Source organism: Megalops cyprinoides, chromosome 9 (genome assembly GCF_013368585.1).
Source record: "Megalops cyprinoides isolate fMegCyp1 chromosome 9, fMegCyp1.pri, whole genome shotgun sequence".
NCBI lineage: Eukaryota > Metazoa > Chordata > Actinopteri > Elopiformes > Megalopidae > Megalops > Megalops cyprinoides.
The window spans coordinates 751,491-774,370 of NC_050591.1; the positions used below are offsets into that span (position 1 = coordinate 751,491).

The window sequence follows — 22,880 nt, forward strand, 5'->3', positions numbered from 1 at the left end:
GTCATGTGGAGATCAGAATATATACAGTATGCACTTGCATGGTATATGAATTCCACACTCCACTCCATGAGGACCATGTTCCAAATGAACAGAACTCTTCTCTACCTTCCTCTTTTCTTGATCAGGGTCAAGTGGGAGGTGAATAAGCTGTCAAAAAACCATCAGAGGAAGGTTCCACTGATTTTGTGGACTTCTAAATAGCACTGACCAAAGTCTTACCTCTAATATGTGTGCGTGTGTGAGTTTGTGTGTGTGTGTGTGTGTGTGTGAGTGCATATGTACAGTAAGTGGGAATAAAATTTTCCAACCAAAGGAAAAAACTGGCTTAGTCCAGAAATCTTCTACCAAGACATATCCGTCAATCTGTCATCACGTGGGAAAAAAAACAGAATAATGAGCACTGGCATACACAGCCTGAAGTTTGGGTTTAGTCTCAGGCTGAAAAATGCAAGTAAACGTCATCCTCTCAACCGCTCGCACAGGTGTTCAAATTTCACCCAGATTCGATGCCTGGTTTTGAGAGCACGTTGTTGCTCCTCCTCCATGATCTATTTCCAATTTACAAGAGGGAGCAAAGCGGCAGCCAGCCCTTCCCCCCGGGCAATGGCTGTGGTGACAGTTACCTATCTCAGTTCGTCTGCTCACACACACAGCTTTCCAAGGAGGCTCCAGGGCCACATTGGATTCTAGGTCAGGTTGTGAGGTAGGAAAATTGCACTGCATTTTATATGCGAATGTGTTATTGTGTGCATTATTTGCAAATTGCCTTCTCTGCAAGGGTGCCCCTGTACATCACTACACCACCCCCCCCACCCCCCCACACACACACGCGCACACACACACACAAGGTCTCAGATGAGTAATAATTCTTTACAAGTTGCCCTCAAACCAGGTCCCCTGGGAGAGTGGGGGGGGGGGGGGGGGTGCTTTTTGTCTGTATGTTAGCAGGGCCCAGAATGAATAATGATTCCTCTCATGTAGTGGTTGACCTTCCAAACAGGTTTAAAAGACTTTTTTATGTGTTTCTTAGTTGGGGCTTACTAAAAGGCCATGTACAGATAAGCTTTTGAATCTTTTTCATGGCAGTACTGTCAATCTCTTCAGGTCTGCCCTGAAGAGAATGCAGTTTGCATCTACAGGAAATCCACATGAAATCTGCTCCCTGGGCAGTTCCAATCCACGGATTCCTTCTTTGACAACATATTGTCCTGTTGCGAGATAACTGTTTACTGTTTACACTACTAGATGTACTGAACATTTCAGTTTTCTTTAAAAACAACTAATACCTAATCCTAGTTTCTCTCTCTGACTTTCATGTAAAACCTCAGCATCTGTATATATAGTGATTGCATTGGAGGTTTAGTTTTTAGATTCTAATATTATAGCTTCTAGTTAAACATCTATTTAAATCATCTAAACACTAACACTGGTCCAGTTTTCTTCAGTTCCGTTTAAGAATGGATGACGTCAGGGACTTTTTTTAAAATGCAGAAATTTCATAAACACTGAGGACAAAATAGTAATGCACAGCTTACGATAATACAGCTGTGCTCAGCAGGACCCAGACACTCAAGATGAAAAGCAGAAACCCCTCGCTCCGGGGTGATGTGTGCCAGATATGCACATGTGGAGACAATAAGGAAGTAGGAACCAGCGATTTAATCATCCAAGGCTTAACAGGCCATCGAGTCAGTGAACAGGGGGTGGCGGGGGGTTAGGAATCAATACGGAATCATTTGATCTCATCAGAAAAAGGCACTGAAATTGCTTTACTGGTGGAATTTGCCAAAAAGCTTGTGTGTGCTTCTTAATCCTGTAGATCACATCATTATCTTAGATGAGGCCATTTTTGCAAGCTTCGTATTGAGACTCTATAACCAGAATAATGGAACCACATTAGCGATCAAATACATTTATTTTGATCATTGCAAGAAAAAAATCGAGTTGATCAGAGATTCATGCTTTTAGCACGTCTTTAATTGTCCCCATGAGGTATAATAAAGGAGGCTTCCTCCAAAATACATACTACGTTTTTACAAAACTGAAATTAACTGCATTTCAAGGTGATATGAATTCTCTCTGCAGAGGCAGTTCAGTGCATTATTGCAGTCATATGAGGAACCAGAATCTCGTCCCTGTTTGCTTTGATCACTCAAAAGCTGGATATCAAGACAAGACAAAAACAGTCAGGTCTGAAGCAGCAGTTCTAAAGAGGGCAAAAACCCAATATTTCAAGACAAATAGTCCACCAGTCAAGTGTCAAGCACGAAGCCATTGTGTTCTTTCACTCTGGTAAAAGGGTTTAGAACACTGATGTTGACATACAATGAGAGTAAAGTATTTTTTATATAGTAACAGCAGCTGCTAATAAAAGTGAAAGAGACTGTGTTTAGCTCAACAAAGAAACACAGATCGTGAATCATTAGCCTATGCATCGTGAGAGAAGATTTGACAGGAAGTGGGAATATAAGGAGAACCAGTCTATTTTTAGACATCAAACCAGCGGAGGTGGCCTTGATGTACATAACACTGCTGAAAAGTGTGCCAACAGAATAAATCACTTCGAATTGAATGACTCATCTCAATAGAGTCCCCTGTTCAAAAGTTGCTTGAGGGTAATTTGCTTCCGGTCTGTATTTCTTAGCCTAATTGCTTCATTGCCGTGCGTGTTTGTCGACCGGCGATTTATATCCACACTAGATGTCATTACAGTGGATGATAGCAATATATAGACATCATTGCACATGTTTGGGACCACTACACTTTGAACAGATGAAATGATTTTGTTTATAACCTGAAACCCCTTATAGATAAAAAACAACACAGGGCTGTACATGTTGCAAATGTTACAAGTTTTTACTCTTACAGAATGGTAACATGCATCAAACCATAAACTCCAGATATATGGACTTTGCTTTCATATTGGAAACTATACTGCAAATACTAGAACATGTGTCTGCTATGGCTATTTCCATATGTATTTCCATGCATACTTTGTACAACCCATGGCTTTCAGTATATGGAAGTGGTATGTTTTACGTAAATAAGCTGTGTGTACATTTTGGATGTCATATTTTATCAGATATGAACTTTAATGAACATTCAGTTTTTTCATAAATATCAATATATTCTTATTTCTTCATTTTTCATATAAGCAATGGACATGAGGAAGGATAAAACAGCAGAAGCAGAATAAATATTCAGAACTTCATAATTTATTGTTACAGCAGTCAAATAATGGGTTACATGTATAATTTCACAGACAGGTCAGTGATTGACAGGGTACTGCCTTGCTCCCCCACCCTCCCCATGAGTCCTTGCGGCATGATTTTCTTTGACATGCAACAAAAGGCCCCTGTCCCCTGGCCACAGGAAGCAGACCCAGCTATGCCCGACCCTAGGACTTTTCTTCGTGCTTCTTCTTCTGGAACTTTCTGAACTGCGACTGGATTGCCATGGCTGCCTTCTCCGTCTCTGGGGCTTCCATGTCGATGTCAAAATCCTCTGGGATGTCCTTCTTGGAGGCGTCTGCAGGGGAGAGGAGAATCTGGTGTGTGAAAGCTACCCAAGGTGCAGATGTGCTTTTTACGCTCTGATGTAGCTCACTACAGGAAGTGACATCACCCCCACAGAGCCAAAACAAGACTATGGTTATTTCCTGTTAACTGGGGACCTTGGCCTTTAGTTTGGCAAGCTAATTATACCCCAGGTACAACCCTAGGCAGCTCATACAAGGCCACTGCTCCCCATTCTGGGGAGCTTGTATCCTTAAGAGGTTCTTGAAATGTCCCCTGGGAGTCCAATGGACAAATTATATAATGGAAGGATATTTTTCCACAGTATTTATTAAACTATTTAGCTTTATAATAAGTTGTTTGGATTTTCAATATTCTTTGTAGAAATATTTTTTGCATTTAAGAGCACATGTACACGCATATACACACCACATTGGTTATGTTAATCATTTTCAGCAATGGTTCATAGTAAAGTGGGATGAAAAGGGATGAAGAATGGTGGTTTGATCTAGAGAGGGCAACTACTGCACTAATATTTTCACCTCTGATCTCACATGATTATGAAAGGAAAGAAGCACTCACTGTATAAACTGCAGTAGTCATCCCATACTGGGTGCAAAAACTACCATGAAAATCCACAAAGTTCTGGGTTACAATTCACATTACAGCACTGTAACCACTTAATATCTGTCACTTTGTAATTAATACTTTGCTTTTTCTTTGTCATTGTTACTCATTTTGTGTGTAAGGATCCTTGAGCTCTGGGGGAAACGTAGGTAACTGCAATTTAATGACAATGTTACAACATTTTTACCATATTAATACTTGTATGCCCCCAGCTGTAAGGTGCAGCACAAACAAGTTCTGATGCCTTAAACAACTGAAAAAAGGAGATTTATTTAATTTCACAAGTCTCTAGTCCTTGAGTGTATTGTCCTTCAGAGTCAGTATAACCCTTTCCACAAACTTGTTAGTATATATAAAACACATTATAAAAATTGTGTGCTGGTGTCCCGATGTGCTGGCATTCCAACATCATCCCAAATTGTTGTAATATTTAAATACCCTAAAGATCACCACATGACCACAAAATTGACAGTCCTAATGCCCAATGGTACAGATGGTACATTTCTTAATCCCACACAAATTTGCTCTCTCTAATTTAAAGGGTATTTCTAGCCCCTAGAGTGCTGTGATCATGTACATGGTTCCTATAGCTTTTAGAGGCAGGATTAACCAACATAAACTTCAATTACATTATTGATATGCTATGATGTTTAATCCTGAAATTATGCATTTATACATTTACATCACTCAGGAGAACAATTTGGAGTCCAAGCATTGAGGAGTTTTTTATTTATTCATGGAAATCTCTATTCCAATTGCTTCCCATGCATGTAAAAACTGGACAGGAGTCGTACAGGGGTTCTGACTACTTTGTGGGCTTTTTGTAGCAATAAAAACAAGATGCTGCCATTCGCTGCCAAGGGACCAGGTCACTCTGACTGACTGTTTTTCGCCACAGCGAAAAAAGAGGTATTTGTTGACCTGTTCAAGGCTGCCTCTGCAAAGAGAATATACTCAGATATACTCTTACACCCAAACTGAATGGATGAACACAAACAATGATTATCTTCTGTGTGTGTCAGAAACAGTTGGAGATCGCTCACTTTGCAAGCAGAGAAGGAGATAATATCAGATTAACAGACTCTTGCGTGAGCAACACTCCGTTGCTCAATCGACCAACGGCTGGCATAAAAAAATGCAAAAATCTGCAATGCAGAACTTCATAGTATTGAAAGTCATGGATCTTACTGAGGAACACTCATACAGAGTCATACACTGTCACTGAATAATCTATACCTTTAAATAGTGTGTGTATGTGGGAGACAGAATGTGCCAAAAATTCCTTCTGATTGGTTGATTAATAAATGCTTCAGACATTGGGCAATGGAGGGTTGCCAATTAGCCAGTACATAGGTGTGCAAGGAGAAAAGAGCAATAATGTGAACAATTTGACCATGAGGTGGTCTTTATTTCATTTCTTCCATTTTATTTTTCACTTGTAACGATGTCCTAGCTTGTATAGCTGCCCGTTTTCTGTATATTTATGTAGTTTTAAGTTACAGAATTGTATTAAATTACAATTTACACAATTTTACACAATGTACTCTCCAATCTTTAACTTTTAAAGTGTCCAGCACTGTCATATTCACACCCTCCTAAATATTGGAGATTTTTAGGCATTTTTAGGCTCGAGACGTTTGCTGGACAAAGATATCGGACACAGCAAGGTTTGTCCTTTCACTGTTTGAGGACTGTGGCATTTAATCAATAATACATACTGGAAGCTTCACCATATCCCAGTGTGTCCAAAATCCTCGAGGCACGACTAACTGCTGAACATTTCTTAAAAATTGTTCTCACACAAGGGAAATTCAGTGCACCACTTCTTCATCTGGCTCTAAGAAGCACTTCCACAAAACAGCAAGGATGGATCATATCTCCCACTGGCTGTCTAGAGGACTCCTATTACAATGGTGTGGGGTGCACAGTCAATGACTGCTCCTGGCAATAAATTTGTCCCTGGTCTCTGTGAATGTAACATCTGGTGGCACTGTGCCATCCTTGGACTCCATGTGCAGCTTTCACTGGAGGGGAAAAGTGTAGATATAGGCTGCAGATCTGCCTGGCGGTGACAACTGGATCAAAGAACATGTGACAACCTGCACCGTTCAATATATTCTCACCTAGCACCAGGAAAAGGGCCTGCTGAATGTGGCTCTGTGCTAAGGGGAGGCATGAGGCTCCACTGCTGTCCAATGTCTTAAAGTGCAAACCAGCTTCAAGACTAGAGTGTCAGGATGAGAAGGATATTGTTTAAAGTCAGGGAGCCCCACATGTGTGAAGGGTACGGGGTGAGAGAGAGGGGCGTAAAAGAAGTGTTATTTTGCGCCGAGCGTCACGCAGCCAATGTCCAAGTGAAAAAAAGTTTATTTGCTGATTGATGATATCACACATTCTAGACTAATGCTAAGAGCATGGTGTCTTAATGCAACAGAAAAAACAAGCAAACAGATGGAACAGCAGTGTCTTTATGCCCCCTTACTCCATCCCATCCAGGCCATGACCACAAAGACATGCAATCCCTCATGGATGAGGTGGCAGTGGGTGGTTGCTTAATAAGGTTACAAGGGTGTACTTCCTTTCCCTTTAATCAGGCAGAGTGCATACACACAAGGTGCCTAGTGTCCTCCAATCAAATGCCAGCCCCCAGGGGGTTACTCAGGAAAGAGCCAAGGGGGTTGGGGGGAGGATATTACCAACATACCCCCTTTTCAACCAATATGCCTCAGAAGGAGTTGGAGTGGGAAACAGAGAGGATGTGGTGAATCAATAGGCCAGGAGAGTGCGTCAGGGTTTGCCACTCTGTAGATTGATGTTTTTTGCTTATTCTTTAGAGGAAGAGGATAAAGTGGGATGTAATGGAGGTCTTATTTTAAGAAGGATTGAGAGTACCCCCCCCCCCCCCCCCCCCCCCCATTTTTGTTTCACAGATTAAAAATGGGATCTGAGGATTGAATCAAATACAATCAAATACCTTTCCTTTTCTGGAGTGGTAAGGGTGGGGGTGGTGGTTTGGGACTTTTCCCATCCATGTGGCCAACAACACTATAGCCAAGGTTATTGAAAAACATTGGAATTATTTTGTTTTTTTAATTCTTTTGAAATAAACCAAACCAGTCATGGACACTGAAAATGTCAAGCATTAGCAGTAAAACTTCAGAATAAATGCCTCATGAAAGCCCATTTTTTTATTTTCAAAGATTTATTTTCCAAATGTAAATGTGTGAGTGTGGTTTGAGGATGGATAGAAATTTACTAATCATTTACTAATCTGTCATCTATTAATCATTTACTTTGATTAATTCATCCAGTGCTTTTGGGATAATTATGCAAGCAGAATGTACTGCTATTACATGTACAACAAAAAGTGGGTCACCTTGTATCACAGTCTGAGATATTTAGTGCCTAATTTTAGGACACAGTATCCTTGGTGTCTGAAGGTATGTGAACATACGGAGACTTCAGCAGGAGGCAAGGTTCCATGGCTGCCCCAGAGTGCGTTTTATTAATGTACATCAGCAACTTCATAGGTGTTTTTTTTAAAAATCACCATAAGATGGATTTAAGCGGTCCTAATTTTTCCCTGTGCATTGCCAGGTCAGGGTTCACAGGTCAGAAGCCAAGTCAATTACAGAGACTCTTCTCAAAGTCAACAGTTCTCCTATCTGTCAAGCTACTGATTTAGTGTTATATCTTAGCTGTAAGTCTATTGCTTATGAGCCACACAAAAGCTGCTTAAAAAATTCCTCATTGAGAGGATATTAACTCCTACAGCAAATCTGAATTGGAAAAAAGGAAATCACTGCATTGACTCAACCAACAGAGAGGCCATGGCAATATTGCTCCACACAGCTACAGGGATCGAAGCACCTTAAAAGGTTTTCATTTTGCTACGATAGAGTGTTGGCATTTATGTCAACAACGGCAAGTAGGTGATGGATTGCATAGAAGAGCCATGCTCAAATGCTGACCTCTCCTTCAGGTCAAATGCACAACCTCTGCAGAGACCGCTAGCTACTGCAAAGCTACTGCAAAGCAACAACAGTCCCAGTGAGGCAAAAAGGACCAAAAATAATTAACTATACAAAGCCTCAAGAACGCAAGCTGAGGATGTTATTATAAATGGTATCAGGTAAAAAGTGAAAACATTTAGTTGCTTAGCCTGAAAATGAAGTAAAGGATAATTAGCTGCACTATGTATTATATATTGTCATATAACAGCCATTCCTATTCTGATTGCTGTAGTGCATTGGCTATACGCACATTTCTTCTCCACACACACACACACACACACACACACACACGCTGTCAGTACTGCAGCATCTTAAGCCGGTTTGTTTCGTTTTCCCCGTCCACGTGCTCTTGTTTACTGTTTCCCTGTGTTCCAGCCCTGCCCCGCTCTCCGCCCTGTCTCCACCTACCTGCCCACGCACCTGCATCCCGTCTCCTCATCAGCCCACCCCTATATCTACCCTGTTGTCTCTTGTCTTGTTCACACACGCACACAGAAGAACCAATGATGACATAAAGGTATACTTCAAACCAAAAATGTATGGGGCGCCAAATGTAACAGATCTTTTTCGTGGACAGAATGCCTTCTGTGCTAGGAAAGGCATAAATTCATTACGAAACCATATAACACCGCCTTTTGTCCACAAAAAAAACACAAACGCGTTAGCATTGTGTCCACGAAATATTGAAGAGAGCACGTACTTTCGTGCACAGAAAACAAAACGGATAATTCATTTCCTGCACTGAATTGACCGTTGTGCTTTTCATTTTGTAGAAAGGCGGAATGCACTTCACACTATGTGGACAAAAGAAACTCATTTTGTAGACAAAAGTAATTCTGTCCATGTAACAGACAGAATTTATGCTTTTGTGGAACGAAATGCAGAATGCGTTATACATTCCGTGCCATCGAATGTTCATTTTGTCCACTTAACTATTTTGCTATATTACGGAAAGTATGATGTGCACGAAAGGGATTCAGCACAATACATTTCGTGACTTCACAGTTACAGAAGGCATTCCGTCCACGAAAGCAAAGGCTGCGTGAACTTTCGTATACATCAGTATTTCATGGACACAATGCTAACGCGTTTGTGTTTTTCGTGGTTTCACGCGTTACAGTGTTACATGGTTTCGTAATGAATTTATGCGTTTTGTAGCACAGAAGGCATTCTGTCTGCGAAAGCAAAACATTGATGTCTATGAAAGTTCCAGCAGCCTTTGCTTTCGTGGACGGAATGTCTTATGTAACTGACGGAAGGCATTCCGTCCACGAAAGCAAAACACTGATGTCTAAGAAAGTTCATGAATGATGATAGTATAGCGCATTCTGCTTTTCGTGCCACAAAAGCATAAATGCTGGCCTAGGACATCTGCTACGTGGACAGAATTACTTTTGTCTACAAAATGAGTTTCTTTTGTCCACATAGTGTGAAGTGCATTCCGCCTTTTTTCCACAAAATGAAAAGCACAACAGTCAATTCTGTGCACGAAAGGAATTATCCGTTTTGTTTTCTGTGCACGAAAGTATGTGCTCTCTTCAATATTTTGTGGACACAATGCTAATGCGTTTGTGTTTTTCGTGGACAAAAGGTGTTACGGTGTTATATGGTTTCGTAATGAATTTATGCGTTTCATAGCACAGAAGGCATTCTGTCCACGAAAAAAGGTCTGTTACATTTGGCGCCCCATATAATTCCGCTCTGATGCATTATGGGTAATTTACAGAGGCTCCACACTAAGGGAGTGAGGCTTTGCAAGATACCACTGCCAATGACTGAGCAACTGGCTTTTGATTAACATGATATTCGCCAATAAAACATACTCATTCAGGGTAACATGCAGGGCTCCCAAACCAAAGTTCGTCCCCGGAAATCCATTCACGATGACTGTGATTATCACGGTGAGCGTCCGTATCAGAATCTTGTAGTGCAAGTGCCTTCAAGGTAGGGCTACCAAAACTGAACTAATGTATACAGTATCTTAGTAGGTTAGACTGTAGGATGGTAGCACAGCTAGTAGGGCTGCATTGACTGCAGGATTGACTTTTCATTTGTTCCCTCATTTTTAAACATAGTGAAACAGGCCGACCCATTTAGCTGTATAACTGTCTTTTGAGGCTGTTTTAGGGGCTGTAACAGTCTTGAGGGTATTATGATAGTTAAGAAGCCAGCGCTGGAAATAACCAGAGCTTTCTCACCCCTCCCGCTCTTGCCCAGCGACCGCTCTGACTGCCTCTGAAGACAGGCCCTTCCACATCAGCACCGCCGTGAAAACCTGAAATTATCATGCTCAATTTTCACATTTGCCCCCATCCTCCAGTATCCATCAAATAGCAACTGGCAAATGTCTAAAGTCTGAGCCTTGGGATTCCACTAAAAATGCTTTACACTGTAGGTGTACAGTTTGTAACATGTAGTGCTGCTATACGTACTAAAATAAGCACACTGCAAACAAAATTGTTAATTTTTGTGTATCATTGTTCAAAGTAACCCTCAAGGCAAGTTTCAAATACAGTGCAGAATATGTAGCAGAGTAACATATCAGACCTGTGTCTTTAGCTCAGAGCACTAATTGTATGCTTCCAACTTTGTGGCAACAGTTTGGGGAAGGCCCTTTTCTATTCCAACATGACTGTGCCCCAGTGCACAAAGCAAGGACTATAAAGACATGGTTTGATGAGTTCGGTGTGGAAGAGCTTGACTGGCCCACACAGAGCCCTGACCTCGACCCCATCGAGCACCTTTGGGATGAACTGGAACGGAGATTGCGAGCCAGGCCTTCTCGTCCAACATCAGTGCCTGACCTCATAAATGCTCTACAGAATGAATGGGCACAAATTCCCACAGAAACACTCCAAAATTCTTGTGGAAAGCCTTCCAAGAAGAGTGGAAGCTGTTATAGCTGCAAAAGGGGGGCCAACTCCATATTAAAGTATATATATTTGAATACAATGTCATTACAATGTAATGGTCAGGCATCCGAATACTTTTGTCCATGTAGTGTACATGGAGACTCTTCTCGCTAACAATTCTCTTTTCTCAGTATCAAGCTACCGACAGTAATACTATTTCTAATCTCTAAGGAATTAGTACTTCTATCTGCAGCTGTGCCGTGCTGATAGCAGAGATGACAGAGTGTCAGCGAGCTGGTAGGGACAGTAATCGTGTGAAAAACACAACTCTGCATACAGAGCAAGCATTTTAAATAAGTCCACTCCACTGTCTGTCCTTGCACTCTTAAAAGCCTCCTATTCAGCAGGGAATTGCCTCCAAACTGAGGGCGCCCGCAGCTGTGGCAGCGCCTCTGTTCACATCTCCACACTGGAAGCGGTGGAACAACAGCCAAGGTCAGCCAACAAAAGGCATTTTTTTAACTGTTTCAGAGTTGTGATGTGCTTATTTGTTCCACTCGCTTGTGGATTTAATTATTTTAACAGAGACATGGTGAGGCGTACCAAGCCAAATCTTGAAATGAAGTGCACTGTAAGGACTTTTTTTCACTTAAGCCTGAGAGCACACTAAAGCATTACAGTGGTTTAAAGCTGTATACTCCTCTTTATTTACCATAAATTGAACATATTTATAGTAAACTGAATATCAATACATAGGCTTGCTTTTGGCATTTATTTCATTGCTCAATCCATTCACACTTTTATTGCCTCTTCTGTTGTCTTGATCATATTACCTTTACAACAGGGGCAAATATTCTCCCAATAATGTCTCTTTTCTTTATAGCCAATATTTCTCCAGGCTTCCCATAAAGTTCAGTGGCCCCAAAGGAAAGAGATTTCAAAGGCCTGATTATAACCTGCAGTTTGTATCCTCAGCAAAAGTGCCTTTCCAGCTATGTCACGTTATCAGTGTTCTGTGGCCTGAATCTGTCTGACAAGTACACACCAACCCCTTACAGGAACCCAGAGAAGCTCTGTCAAGGCGCTGTGGTGTTAAATAACTCACTTCAGTTCATGAAATACATCAACAAGGTGGTGCTGAAAATGATTTCAATGGGGCTTGGGAATATCTCAGCATTACAGGCATCCCGGGCGTGTGGTTGACAGATATCACATTTTGTGAGCTGTATTATTTCTGAGAAAGGAACTGGGGAGAGATGATGTCTTTTTGTCTTTCTGGTTCAGACACAGAACTAATGAAAGAATCTCCTCTGCCAGAAAGGAGGCTTGGGGGGTTGACATGTCTTTCTCTTTAGAGGACACATGGTAAACAGAAAAGGCATGGGGTTCTGGACCCCTGAATGGCTCAGATGGAAAAGGCGCTCATTTCAAGCACAGGTCTGAGCCCTACGGCCCAAGTTCAAAAGCAGTTTTATCATTCATCGACAATGACCACTTGATGACAGGGATAAGGGTGGGTAGCTTGGCTCTCGACATCCTGGACCCTTATGGGCACCTATGAGTTCCTCAGATAGCATCAGGAGGATGTGCCTGTCTTTCAGTAGCATTTGTGTCCTGGTGCACTGTGGGACTTGCAGTGTGAAAATAGTCATGTTAGGTGTGTATGTGTATCAATGGATTGTGCAAATCCAGTATCACTCTCTCACGTGGGTTCAGCAGTCATTGCTGTGGTGATGATGAGCTTAAATGCAACTGGCAACTAATAAAACTTGGGTGAAAACAGGGGTAAAAATGCAAAAAAAGAAAAGGCCTAGGGCTTTTGCTACAGTTTCCTTACAGCTTTAGGAATTCAGTCCCCCCATATAAAATAATGGAATGGATTAATGTTAGGATCGCTGACAGTCACTCATCTGAGTGTTTGCAATATATGTTGGGTGCAGTGTTCTGACAATGAAAAGGGGGGGGGGGGGGGGTGATATGATATATTGTTAAAAGGCCATTCAGTCATTGCATCCTTCAACTTTGGTCAAACTGGACAAGCACAGAGCAGTTCTTTCCTCAAAGCACAACTTCAGATTAACTACTCTTAGGCTTGCTCTAACATATGGTTGTGGGTTTGCACAAATCACAAATCCACTTTAATTAAGGATTTCTAAGCCTGAACCACCCATTGCATGGTATAATTACACTATATTACATTGTTATTTAGCAGACACTCTCATCCAGAGAAACCTAAATTGGTTACAATTTTATCCATTTATGCAATTGTGGGTTAAGTATCTTGCCCAACGGTACAACTGCAATGCCCGAGTGGGGAACTGAACCTGCAACCTTCCAGTTACAAGCCCTGCACCTTACCACTACACTACACATGCCACTACCATAATGGTGTGATCAAAACACCATATATCACACCATACATTTGTTGTTAAGCACAATATATCAGTTGGAGAAACAAATGGCATATTAAAAATGGTTCACTAGTCTAGTGTGCAGAGCCATCTCTTTTTGATCACTCATAACATGCAGGGTGTGAACCTCTTAAAATAACCACATGATACCTGGCTGAACAAAGATGCCATTTTGTTTGTTTATAGCTTGTAACGGCATCAAGAGTTGTCACTTCACTAAAGGAAGATGCAGGATGTAAAGCAAACGCACTGGGGGCAGCCCAGCTGTTCTGGCCCATCTCCACATACCGTCTCTGTCAGCACAGTGTGGCCACACTCTGACCACCTGCTCTTCCGTAGTGCAGCAGGAAGCCACCATCTCAAAATGTTTACCTGGCTTTAACCTCATCAGATGGGCAATAAAGTAGAATGGGCCTTTGCACAGCATTTTCTCCCCCCTCAGTGCAGTAAGAACTATCCTGTTCAGCAGCTGGTGTACCCCTGCCTCTGTGGGGAGGTGACGATGCCATCAAAAAGGAGCTGCTCTCTTCACAAGCATTCGTGTCAGGGCATAGCAATCTGTGTGTGTGTGTGTGTGTGTGTGTGTGTGTGGGTGTGGGTGTGTATTTGCACAGATGTGTATTTGTGGTACAAAAGTGAGTTTTCCTTAACAATATGAAGCTGCAAAGTTCCTGAACAGAAAATGGGAGTCCCCTGTAATCCCCTGAAATAAAGGATTAATTAAGGATTACTGAGATAGAGAATGAGGAACAGTGTTTTACCTTGTCCTCCAGATGTTTTGCTGTTCCCGCCTGCTGCTCCAGATCCTTGTCTCTGCAAAGGAGAAAAACACAAAAGATTAAGCTTAAAAAAGCTGCCAGATGGGGATCTGTGTATATCTTTACCCCAGTGCTTGTGTGTGGGGTGCTGGAGTGGGGGAGAAGGGCCAGTCTGCATTATCTGCTGAGTGTGAGATGAAGAGAGACTTGTGGGGGGCGGAGAACCCTTGTCATTGATTCTGTGCTTCATGAAGCACAGTGATGACTCTAAGGAGCTAATCCCCATTTCTGCAGTAAAAGCATGCTCCAGACCGCACCCATCAGAGCTGACTCCCCCCCCAACACCCCCCCTCCCCAATCCAGACCCTCGCTGGCAGGCAAAGGGGGCTGGAGGGTGAGTGCTTGTCATTGCACATTTCTCATTCCTTTGAAGCACAAAGTCACTCGCAGCAGTGGCACTTGGCATAACAGTGTGAGGCGCTCCCACACTTGTACTTGGTGCAGAGTGGCAAAGCCCGCGAGCCGCAGTCACAAACCATAAAACAGTATTACACAAGAGCACTCTCTGTTTCAGAGCAATACACAGCACCAGCAAGGACCACACTCAAACAAGAACACAGGAACAATCGGTTACATCTTGTCCCCTCACATAACGATGCCATAAATGGTTACAATGGCAGTTACATTCTATAGTTTTACACAGCCCTTGGTAGGAAATTACTTATGTCTCCATAACACCCATAAAGTAAAGTTTTGCAAAATAATCTAAAGCTGTATGAAGTAATTGCAGGCTATCCAATGTCTGAATCTTCTTTTATTCCAAAGAATGCAGTTTTTGTTATTCTATAGCTGGGGCCAGCATACTGTCAGAAAATGCTACAATGGTCCCATTCCAAGGGGTTTAGTTATTGTAGTCCTTGATGCTTAAAGACTAGTGGAGCTCTTTTACACTGAAAACACTGAAAGAGTTTCAGCCAGCAGACCATGGCTTTGTGCAGCTGCGATGCTGTGTCACAGAGGTGAGATGAGACAGCTATTCTTGAAGGCATACATTAGAGGTGTATTAAACCCTTTTAATACCCATTGAGTAAGGAGTGAGTGAGGAAAGTCATGTCAAAAGAAAATGATAGAGATAGAGGTTTGATTTTAAAAATGGGAACAAGTGATGCTGTCAGGACTGTGGCGACTTAGCCGGTTGTTTTCTTTTCCCTGTCCATGTGCTTTTGTTTTTCCCTGTGTTCCAGCCCTGTCCTGCTCTCCACCCTGTCACCCTGCGTCCCGTCTTCTCATCAGCCTCGCCCTATTTAAGTCCTGCTTGTGTCTTGTCTCGTTGCTTGTTCGTCCCGGTTCGCTGTGTTGTAACTCACTGTTTGTCTTTTCATCATGTCTGCCTGCACTGTCGTTCCAGCCCTGTGGTTTTGGTCACTGTGGCTGCGCACATCATATAAACGTCCCTGACATCATGCCATCATGTAATGCTGTTGCTAAATTACTGAGCACTTGCTCAAGGACCCATGCTTCCCTTCTCTTAACCAGGGCAGAAATGGCTTTGTCAGGGCATTTACAGCATTTACAGTATTTCCCAGATGGAATTAGCCGTGAGTCTGTGATGTCTAAAATTCGAGGGAGTAAACAGAGCAATGATTAACTGTGATCAAAACATGACAGCCTTAATTAATCACATCAGTTAACATGTTATTGTTGACAGCCATTGTACATAGACAATTTAGGCAAATGTCACAGCTCAGATGTTAGGGCTGGGTATTGGCACAGATGCCCCGATTCAATTTAATTCCGATTCACAAGCTAACGATTCTATTCAATCTGATTCCGATTCAATATCGATTCGATAGAAATGAGATATGAAATACTGTATCGCAGCTTTCCATATTTGGAGAGATATTAAAAAGCTCTAAAGGGAACATAAATTTACAAATGCAGAGTCACTAGAAACAAATTGTGAAAACCACTAAAAGACCAAAGGCTTGTACAGTCATGCCCCGCTTAACGTCCATTCGGACAACGTCCGTTCGCATATATGTCCGTAATCCCATAAAGTTATAATAAAGGCTGTTTATCAGTTTGCATTTTTGTCTGTTCTTGCGTTCTTGTGAACTCGTTTGACGTCTTCTTTCATGGCCCAAGTACGGTTCTGTAACGGAGCTTTGGCACTTGGCTTAAATAAAGAGTCGCGTAGACAAAGTTGGGGAGAAGTCACAAACTTGGCTTTACTTATATCATTCACTGGAGCAACAACAAGGAATCACACGAGTGCACAGGAATACACTTTGCTGTTTACGGAAAGCTGTGAGGGGATAAAATCATTCATTTCACTCTAATCCCCCTACTCACCTGATACATAACTGTTACAGTTCCAATAAGAACACAACTGCCCAAGAACGCTTAAAATGCCTGGATTTGTTCTTGATCCGCCCCTTTTATCGAGGATGCATCGGTTGGTGGCTGTTTATCAGTCCGCGTTTTTGTCCGTTCTTGCGTTCTCTTGCGTTCTTGACGTCATCTTTCATGGCCTAAGTACGGTTCCAATACGAAGAACGCAACTGACCAAGAAATGTCCAGATGTGTTCTTGATCCCCTTTTATCAAGGATGCATCAATTGGTGACTTGGCCAGCGAGAACGCATCTGATATCCCAGAAGGCATTGCAAGAACAATGGCAGGAGACGCGAGCGAGAAACTGTACAACTGTAAGTTTTTACTTTTCTTATTTCAAGTAAACGGTACCTGTAAATCAGCCTCTGAAAAAAATGTGACGGGAAATGGGCAGTGTAGTTGCAGAATATTTGTTTATTTTATATAAGAAACTAATTTGTAAGTTTGCTCCTACTTTCGGCTTCGGTTAGCTAGCATTATTCAGTTCAGTGGAGACAGTAGTTAACGTTAGCCAAGTTAGCATGGGCTACAGAAAACGTAACTTGAGGGACGGCTTTTTAGCTTTATAGTTGATCGCATTTTTCAAATGTCATATCGATCATATGAATGTGAATAAGGCTATAGTCTCCACACAGCCTTCAACCAGTCATCTTCAAATAAATGTTTTATTCAGAGACTGCTGTGGAGATATTTTTCAGAGGCTGATATACAGGTATCGTTTACTTGAAATAAGAAAAGTAAAAACTTAATATCATGTCGTCTCATAACTTAGTACAAAGAGGTATTCCATTTTTGATGCATTAACCTCTAAGTGGAGCAGAGCTAAAAGGATTTGTGGGCAGGTTATAGTTACTGTGATGGCTTCCTCTTTAGATTGGATGACTCCGAGTTAAAAAAAAGCACATCATTTGTATGACCTGCCTGCATGTTTTGCTTATAAAACCTTTTACTAAAAGTAACTAGTATTTGCAGCTGTTATAGATTAGTGGAATAAAAAGTAGAATATTTGCTTTGAAATGTAGCGGAACAAAAGTACAAAGTCCCCTAAATTGGAAATACTCATGCCAAGTACAAGTACCTCAAAACTGTACTTAAACAATTTACATTAAGTTACTTTCCATCCTTCTACAGCCCCATCCCCACCCCTGGTCAATCAACCACTTAGATAGCAAGATAGGCCTGCTTTGTTCATTTTAAAGGTAATTCACGTGACTGTTTAGCTTAGGGCAGGGGCATCATAACACTTGTAATGTTAAATAACATTTTAGTACTCATCCTACCATATGAATGAAATGACAAACACGAGTTTTGAGTTCGTCTTTAACTTTATTATATGAACAAAGTAGCAGCCTATACTATGGCAAAACACAAATGTAATACACAAACACAATAAAACAAAAGTTTATCAAATGTTGCACTGATAATGCCAGTGTTGTCATATCACTGCTTAAATGAGGTGCGCCCAGGATATTGTGCAATAGCAAGTACGCAAGTACACATAGCGTCTCAATCTCTGCGTTCTCCGTCCTCAAGACTGTTCTCGTCAAGGACGCTTGGCAAGAATGTTCTTCTCAAGAACACAAGTACGTTCTTGCGTTCTTGGAATTGATAAACAGCCAAAGTTTAAAAATCCAGATCGCAGAACGGGATGTAAGGGGCGTAACTGGACGTGGTGAAGGCAACGCTTCCTGCATGCAAAACGTGTATCTTATGTCTCATGAAAATAAAGCGATTGCGCAACGTCCAAATCACATAAAGTCCTATTTCACAGAACGTATTGTGGACGTTAGGCGACTAGAGATGAAACGGTATGAAAATTTAATATCACGATTATAGTGACAAAAATTATTGCGGTTATCAGTATTATCGTGGTATTGTTAGAATGTGCTGAAAATGTTCAAAAAGTACTGACACAAACTTAAATCATTCACCAAGTCTTATATCGAAAACCACAAATAAAATTAGCAGCACTATGCACTCTTTGTTTGCATAAACATTAAAATAATAACAATACAAACATATGTAAACATATGAAAACCGTGCATTAACATTAAAAGTGGCGCCATGTGGCCAGGAGAGGTAACTGCACTTTGTGCATATTGCAGATAAGAAAACAGTATTTAACGTGAGTTTTTCCAAAGCGCGGTAATGTTTTAATGATAACTAAAATTTGAAACGGTAATACTAACCATTGCCGTTTAACGTGAAACCGGTAACCGTTTCATCTTGTCACGGTATTTAATGTGAGTTTTTCAAAGCGGGGTAATCAACTGCGGTTTTAATGACAAGTAAAATTTGAAACGGTAATACTAACCGTTGTGGTTTACCGTGAAACAAGTAACCATTTCATCCTGTCACAGTATTTAACATGGGTTTTTCCAAAGCGCGGTAATCAACTGCGGTTTGAATGATGATCAAAATTTGAAACCGTAATACTAACCATCGGGAATTTTATCGCGGTTTACCGTGAAACCGGTAACAGTTTCATCCCCACAAGCGACGCATGGCTGTATACCAAAATCTTTTTATTTGAGGAACACATGGGTATAGTTCCTTAAAAACAAAACCAACCAGCATCATTATTAACCCTCCTGTTATGTTGCGGGTCAAATTGACCCGTTTCAAAGTTTAAAAATACAGGCTTATCCAACTGGCAGACGGGAGAGAGATAAGCTGTCAGCTATTAGGACAGTGTGGGACAAGTGGGTAGAGCGGCCACTACTCTACAACTCAGGTCCTAATGTCACCGTGGATGAAAGGCTGGAGGCATTCAGAGGTTGCTGCCCCTTTAGGCAATACATGGGTCCCAGGTCAGGAGCTGCTGAAGCGGAAGCTTACAATGGTTGGAACTGTTAGGAAAAATAAACTAGAGCTCTCTGCTGAACTGCTGTCAATCAAGAACAGGGCCCCTCAACCACAAAAGCCATTTTCACATATGAACACCGGACAAGGTCCGGAGAATCAGGTCCGGAACTTGGCCGGAATTGCCCTTTCACACATGTAGCACACAACAGGAGATTGTCCATGACAGACGCGTTCTCACCTACAGGAAGTACTCCGCTATGGTTGTGGATGTGTCTGCCTACAATGCGTTTGCCATCTGGACTGAGATCTTCCCAGATTGGAAAGCTTCCAAGCTGTTCAAGAGACAGCTCTTCCTCGAGGAGCTTGGGAGAGCACTTGTGACACCCCACATTGAGAGAAGGCAGCACCTGCCAAGAACCCCAGCCGCTGTACCCGTGGTGAGGAGGATCCAGGAGGGGGACGCACCTACTCCACCAGTGTCCGAGGTAAGTGTGTGTGTGCGTGAGTCAGAGGTGCCAAGTCTGCAAGCCCAAAGACGACAGCAAGACTAGCACCACATGCTTCAAGTGCAAAAAATTCATTTGCACAAAACATGTTTTTTATTTTATTTAACCTTTATTTCACTAGTTTTGTCCCATTGAGATTAAAATCTCTTTTACAAGGGAGACCTCACCAAGTAGTGGCATCCTGCCACTCATGTGCTTCATAGACACACACACACAATTTTCTTTCTTTCTTTTTCAGGTTTCCTGTTGTAAACATTGTAAACATTGTTAAAAAATAAAAATTCATTTCAAAATAGTGCTTATGACTCATTTAGTGTGATTTGAATTGAAAGGGTCAATTTGACCTGGAACAGAAGAGATGTTTTTGTTGTTTGTATTAAAAGTCTAAATAAAATAAGAATAAATAAAACAAATGTGAATGAATTGAATAGTTTTTGCCAATGTACAGAAAAAGTTTGAAATTTATTTTTTTTAATGAAAAACGAGTGAATTATCGTAAGTAAACCATGATCTGTAAGGGGTTAAAAACTTGATTACACTAAATATTGATTAAATTGATATTAATTGAGCTAAAGATAATGTTTATGGAGGAAAATTATTTTTTAACTACTTTTGGATGACCCGGGAACATTATTGCTGTTCCTTAAAGCTGAACATAACAGGAGGGTTAATGACACGAAGCAGCAATGTGTTTGCAGTAGTTAACTCAGGGAAAGCTGGTTTCTAAGGTAGCTACAATGACTGACAAAACGTAGCTCACTGCCAGTAGCAACTTTGCAATTGTGAACAGCGTTTTCTTGCTAGCCTAATATGAACAACTAGCTAGCTAGCTACCCTAGCTACCCAGCAAACGAACATGAACAACTGCGTTTCTCTTGAATTGCACTAAATTACATTGCACTCGTGAGCAAGTGTTGCTGTTCAGTTTACCTAGCTAGCTAGGTAGTGGCTGTGCACTGTATTAAAGTTAAAGCTAAAAAGCTGTGAGCAGTGCACATATATATGAATATGTATACCAGGCACCTCCACGATTTCGGACACTCTTCTCCACGCATCATTTTTTAAATTTTGTGACGAAGGACTGTCAGTTTTGTCTGCAGCGCCCCACCATCTTAATCATCCCGCCTCTTAAAACTTCACAGCCAATCAACAGTGCTTCTTTCACGGACGGATTTCACAGCCGACAGTGACAGGGAGCTCACAGGCGGAACACATTGGCTTCGAGTTTCGCTATGTTGTGTTCTCGAGCTGTGCAACATTTTTTTGTGTTGTGAATGAGAAGTTGTTAACAGTCCAGCTAATTAGCAGAAAAGTTAATCAGATAGTGGCTGCGTATTTCAGCATGCTATTCTGTTGTATGTTAGCTCAACTAACTGTACTGAAAAACGGGATTTTACAAGCAAATGTTGATGTACGTTGTTTAGCGTTGTGTGTTTATATTATACCGTGACCGAATTAGCCATGTTTCTGCGAAGGGAAATGTCACGGCGGAATGTTTCCCTCTGTTCGCTGTGGCTTTACTAGTGGTGAGACTGTGGTATAGGGGAGAGCAGGGTATGTTGTCACACTTTTCATTTTTTCTTACATAGACTGGGCACAATACATCACAATGGTATAAATGTCATACCAAATGAAAGATAGAAGTCTTGGGTACATATTTTGTATTCTTTACATCTTCATATCATATTTAAGTACAAAGTTGTAGACAGTTAAATACAGTGTGCACACTTGTGACAACTTACCCGTGTGACAATTTACCCCGTTCTCCCCTACGCATTTAAATTATGTGTAATCTATTATTCTGTTACGAGTTTCTTAATAAGCATAATTGTTAAAAACCAGTAGTGTAACCTAAAATGTATAGCCTAATTTGCTATTATATTATCTTATATTGTTGTTATCTCATTTGTTTCCTTATAGAACCACATACTTTGAATGTAAGAAACTCCGATCCTCTGCTCAGTAAATATTGCCTTGGGAAAGACCGTCTCTACATTCTTGCCGGATGCCCCACTGCGACCACGATTCCTACAACCAGCAGTCTGTAGCGAAAATTTAAATTGGAGTTCGAACCCACCGTAACAAATTTAGGCTATAGCCTAAATCAAGAGACAAACGACGACGACGACTAGTATTTGCCTTTAATCTGACAGTTAGGCTATGTCAGAGCCCGTCTATTTAATTCTCTGGCTATGTTTAACCATTGCGGAAATGAACCTAGAAAACCGGGAAAGATGCACATTAGCCTAAAATATCGATCCACAAATTTTAAAGATCGATATTGAATCGGACGGATTAAAAAAAACCGATGTTTTTGCACACCCCTCTCAGATGCCATATCCAATTAATGGCTACAGTATAGTGTGTATATGTAGCAGATGAGAAAATGTTTTTATTTACATATCTGATACTTTGTTGTATTTAATTTCACAAGGAAATCCTTCAGTCCTCCATTTACATATGTTAATTCCCCTGTCTTATGGTTATAGGGAGTACCTGTGATTGTAAATTGTCCTAACACATCACCCGTAAGTCTAGCGACGTAGTGATGTAACTCGTGTATCTTTCCTGTCTACACTGAACTTGACTTAAAGAGGTATATAGATGAGGAAGCTCACCACTCTTTGCTTTGCTCTTATAATTGTAATTACACGCAGACTGCATTGAACTTGACTGAGAGAGAGAGAATACACGCAGTTGGCTACAATCCTGGTGTCCAAGTGGTTTTATTTCAAGACGTCACACAACACAGTGCAGAGCAGCAGACTCACACTTGTGGTCATGTACTGCATATATATATATATATATATATATATATATATATATATATATATACACACACACACACATTATATATATATATATGAGATACAGCCTCTGCTAAACTCAAATATGGCTGCCATGTGGTCTTGTAAATGCATTGTGCAGAAATCTAAAAATGTCCACACTGTTCCCTGTGAATAATCTCCTGCATTAATGGAATAAATGCAAGACCTCTCT

The 22,880-nt window shown here is 41.2% G+C and overlaps 1 protein-coding gene across 1 annotated transcript in view; it reads right to left on the minus strand.

The window, feature by feature from the left end:
• Positions 1–3,245: 3,245 nt before the first annotated feature.
• pcp4b (Purkinje cell protein 4b) overlaps positions 3,246–22,880 on the minus strand; it is a 42,887-nt gene continuing 23,252 nt past the window's right edge. Inside the window, exons 2-3 of the mRNA XM_036537570.1 lie at positions 14,180–14,231; positions 3,246–3,528 (exon numbers count right to left, since the gene is read on the minus strand). Coding sequence (XP_036393463.1) covers positions 3,398–3,528; positions 14,180–14,231 — 183 coding nt within the window. The 3' untranslated portion in view covers positions 3,246–3,397. The remainder of the gene's footprint in view (positions 3,529–14,179; positions 14,232–22,880) is intronic.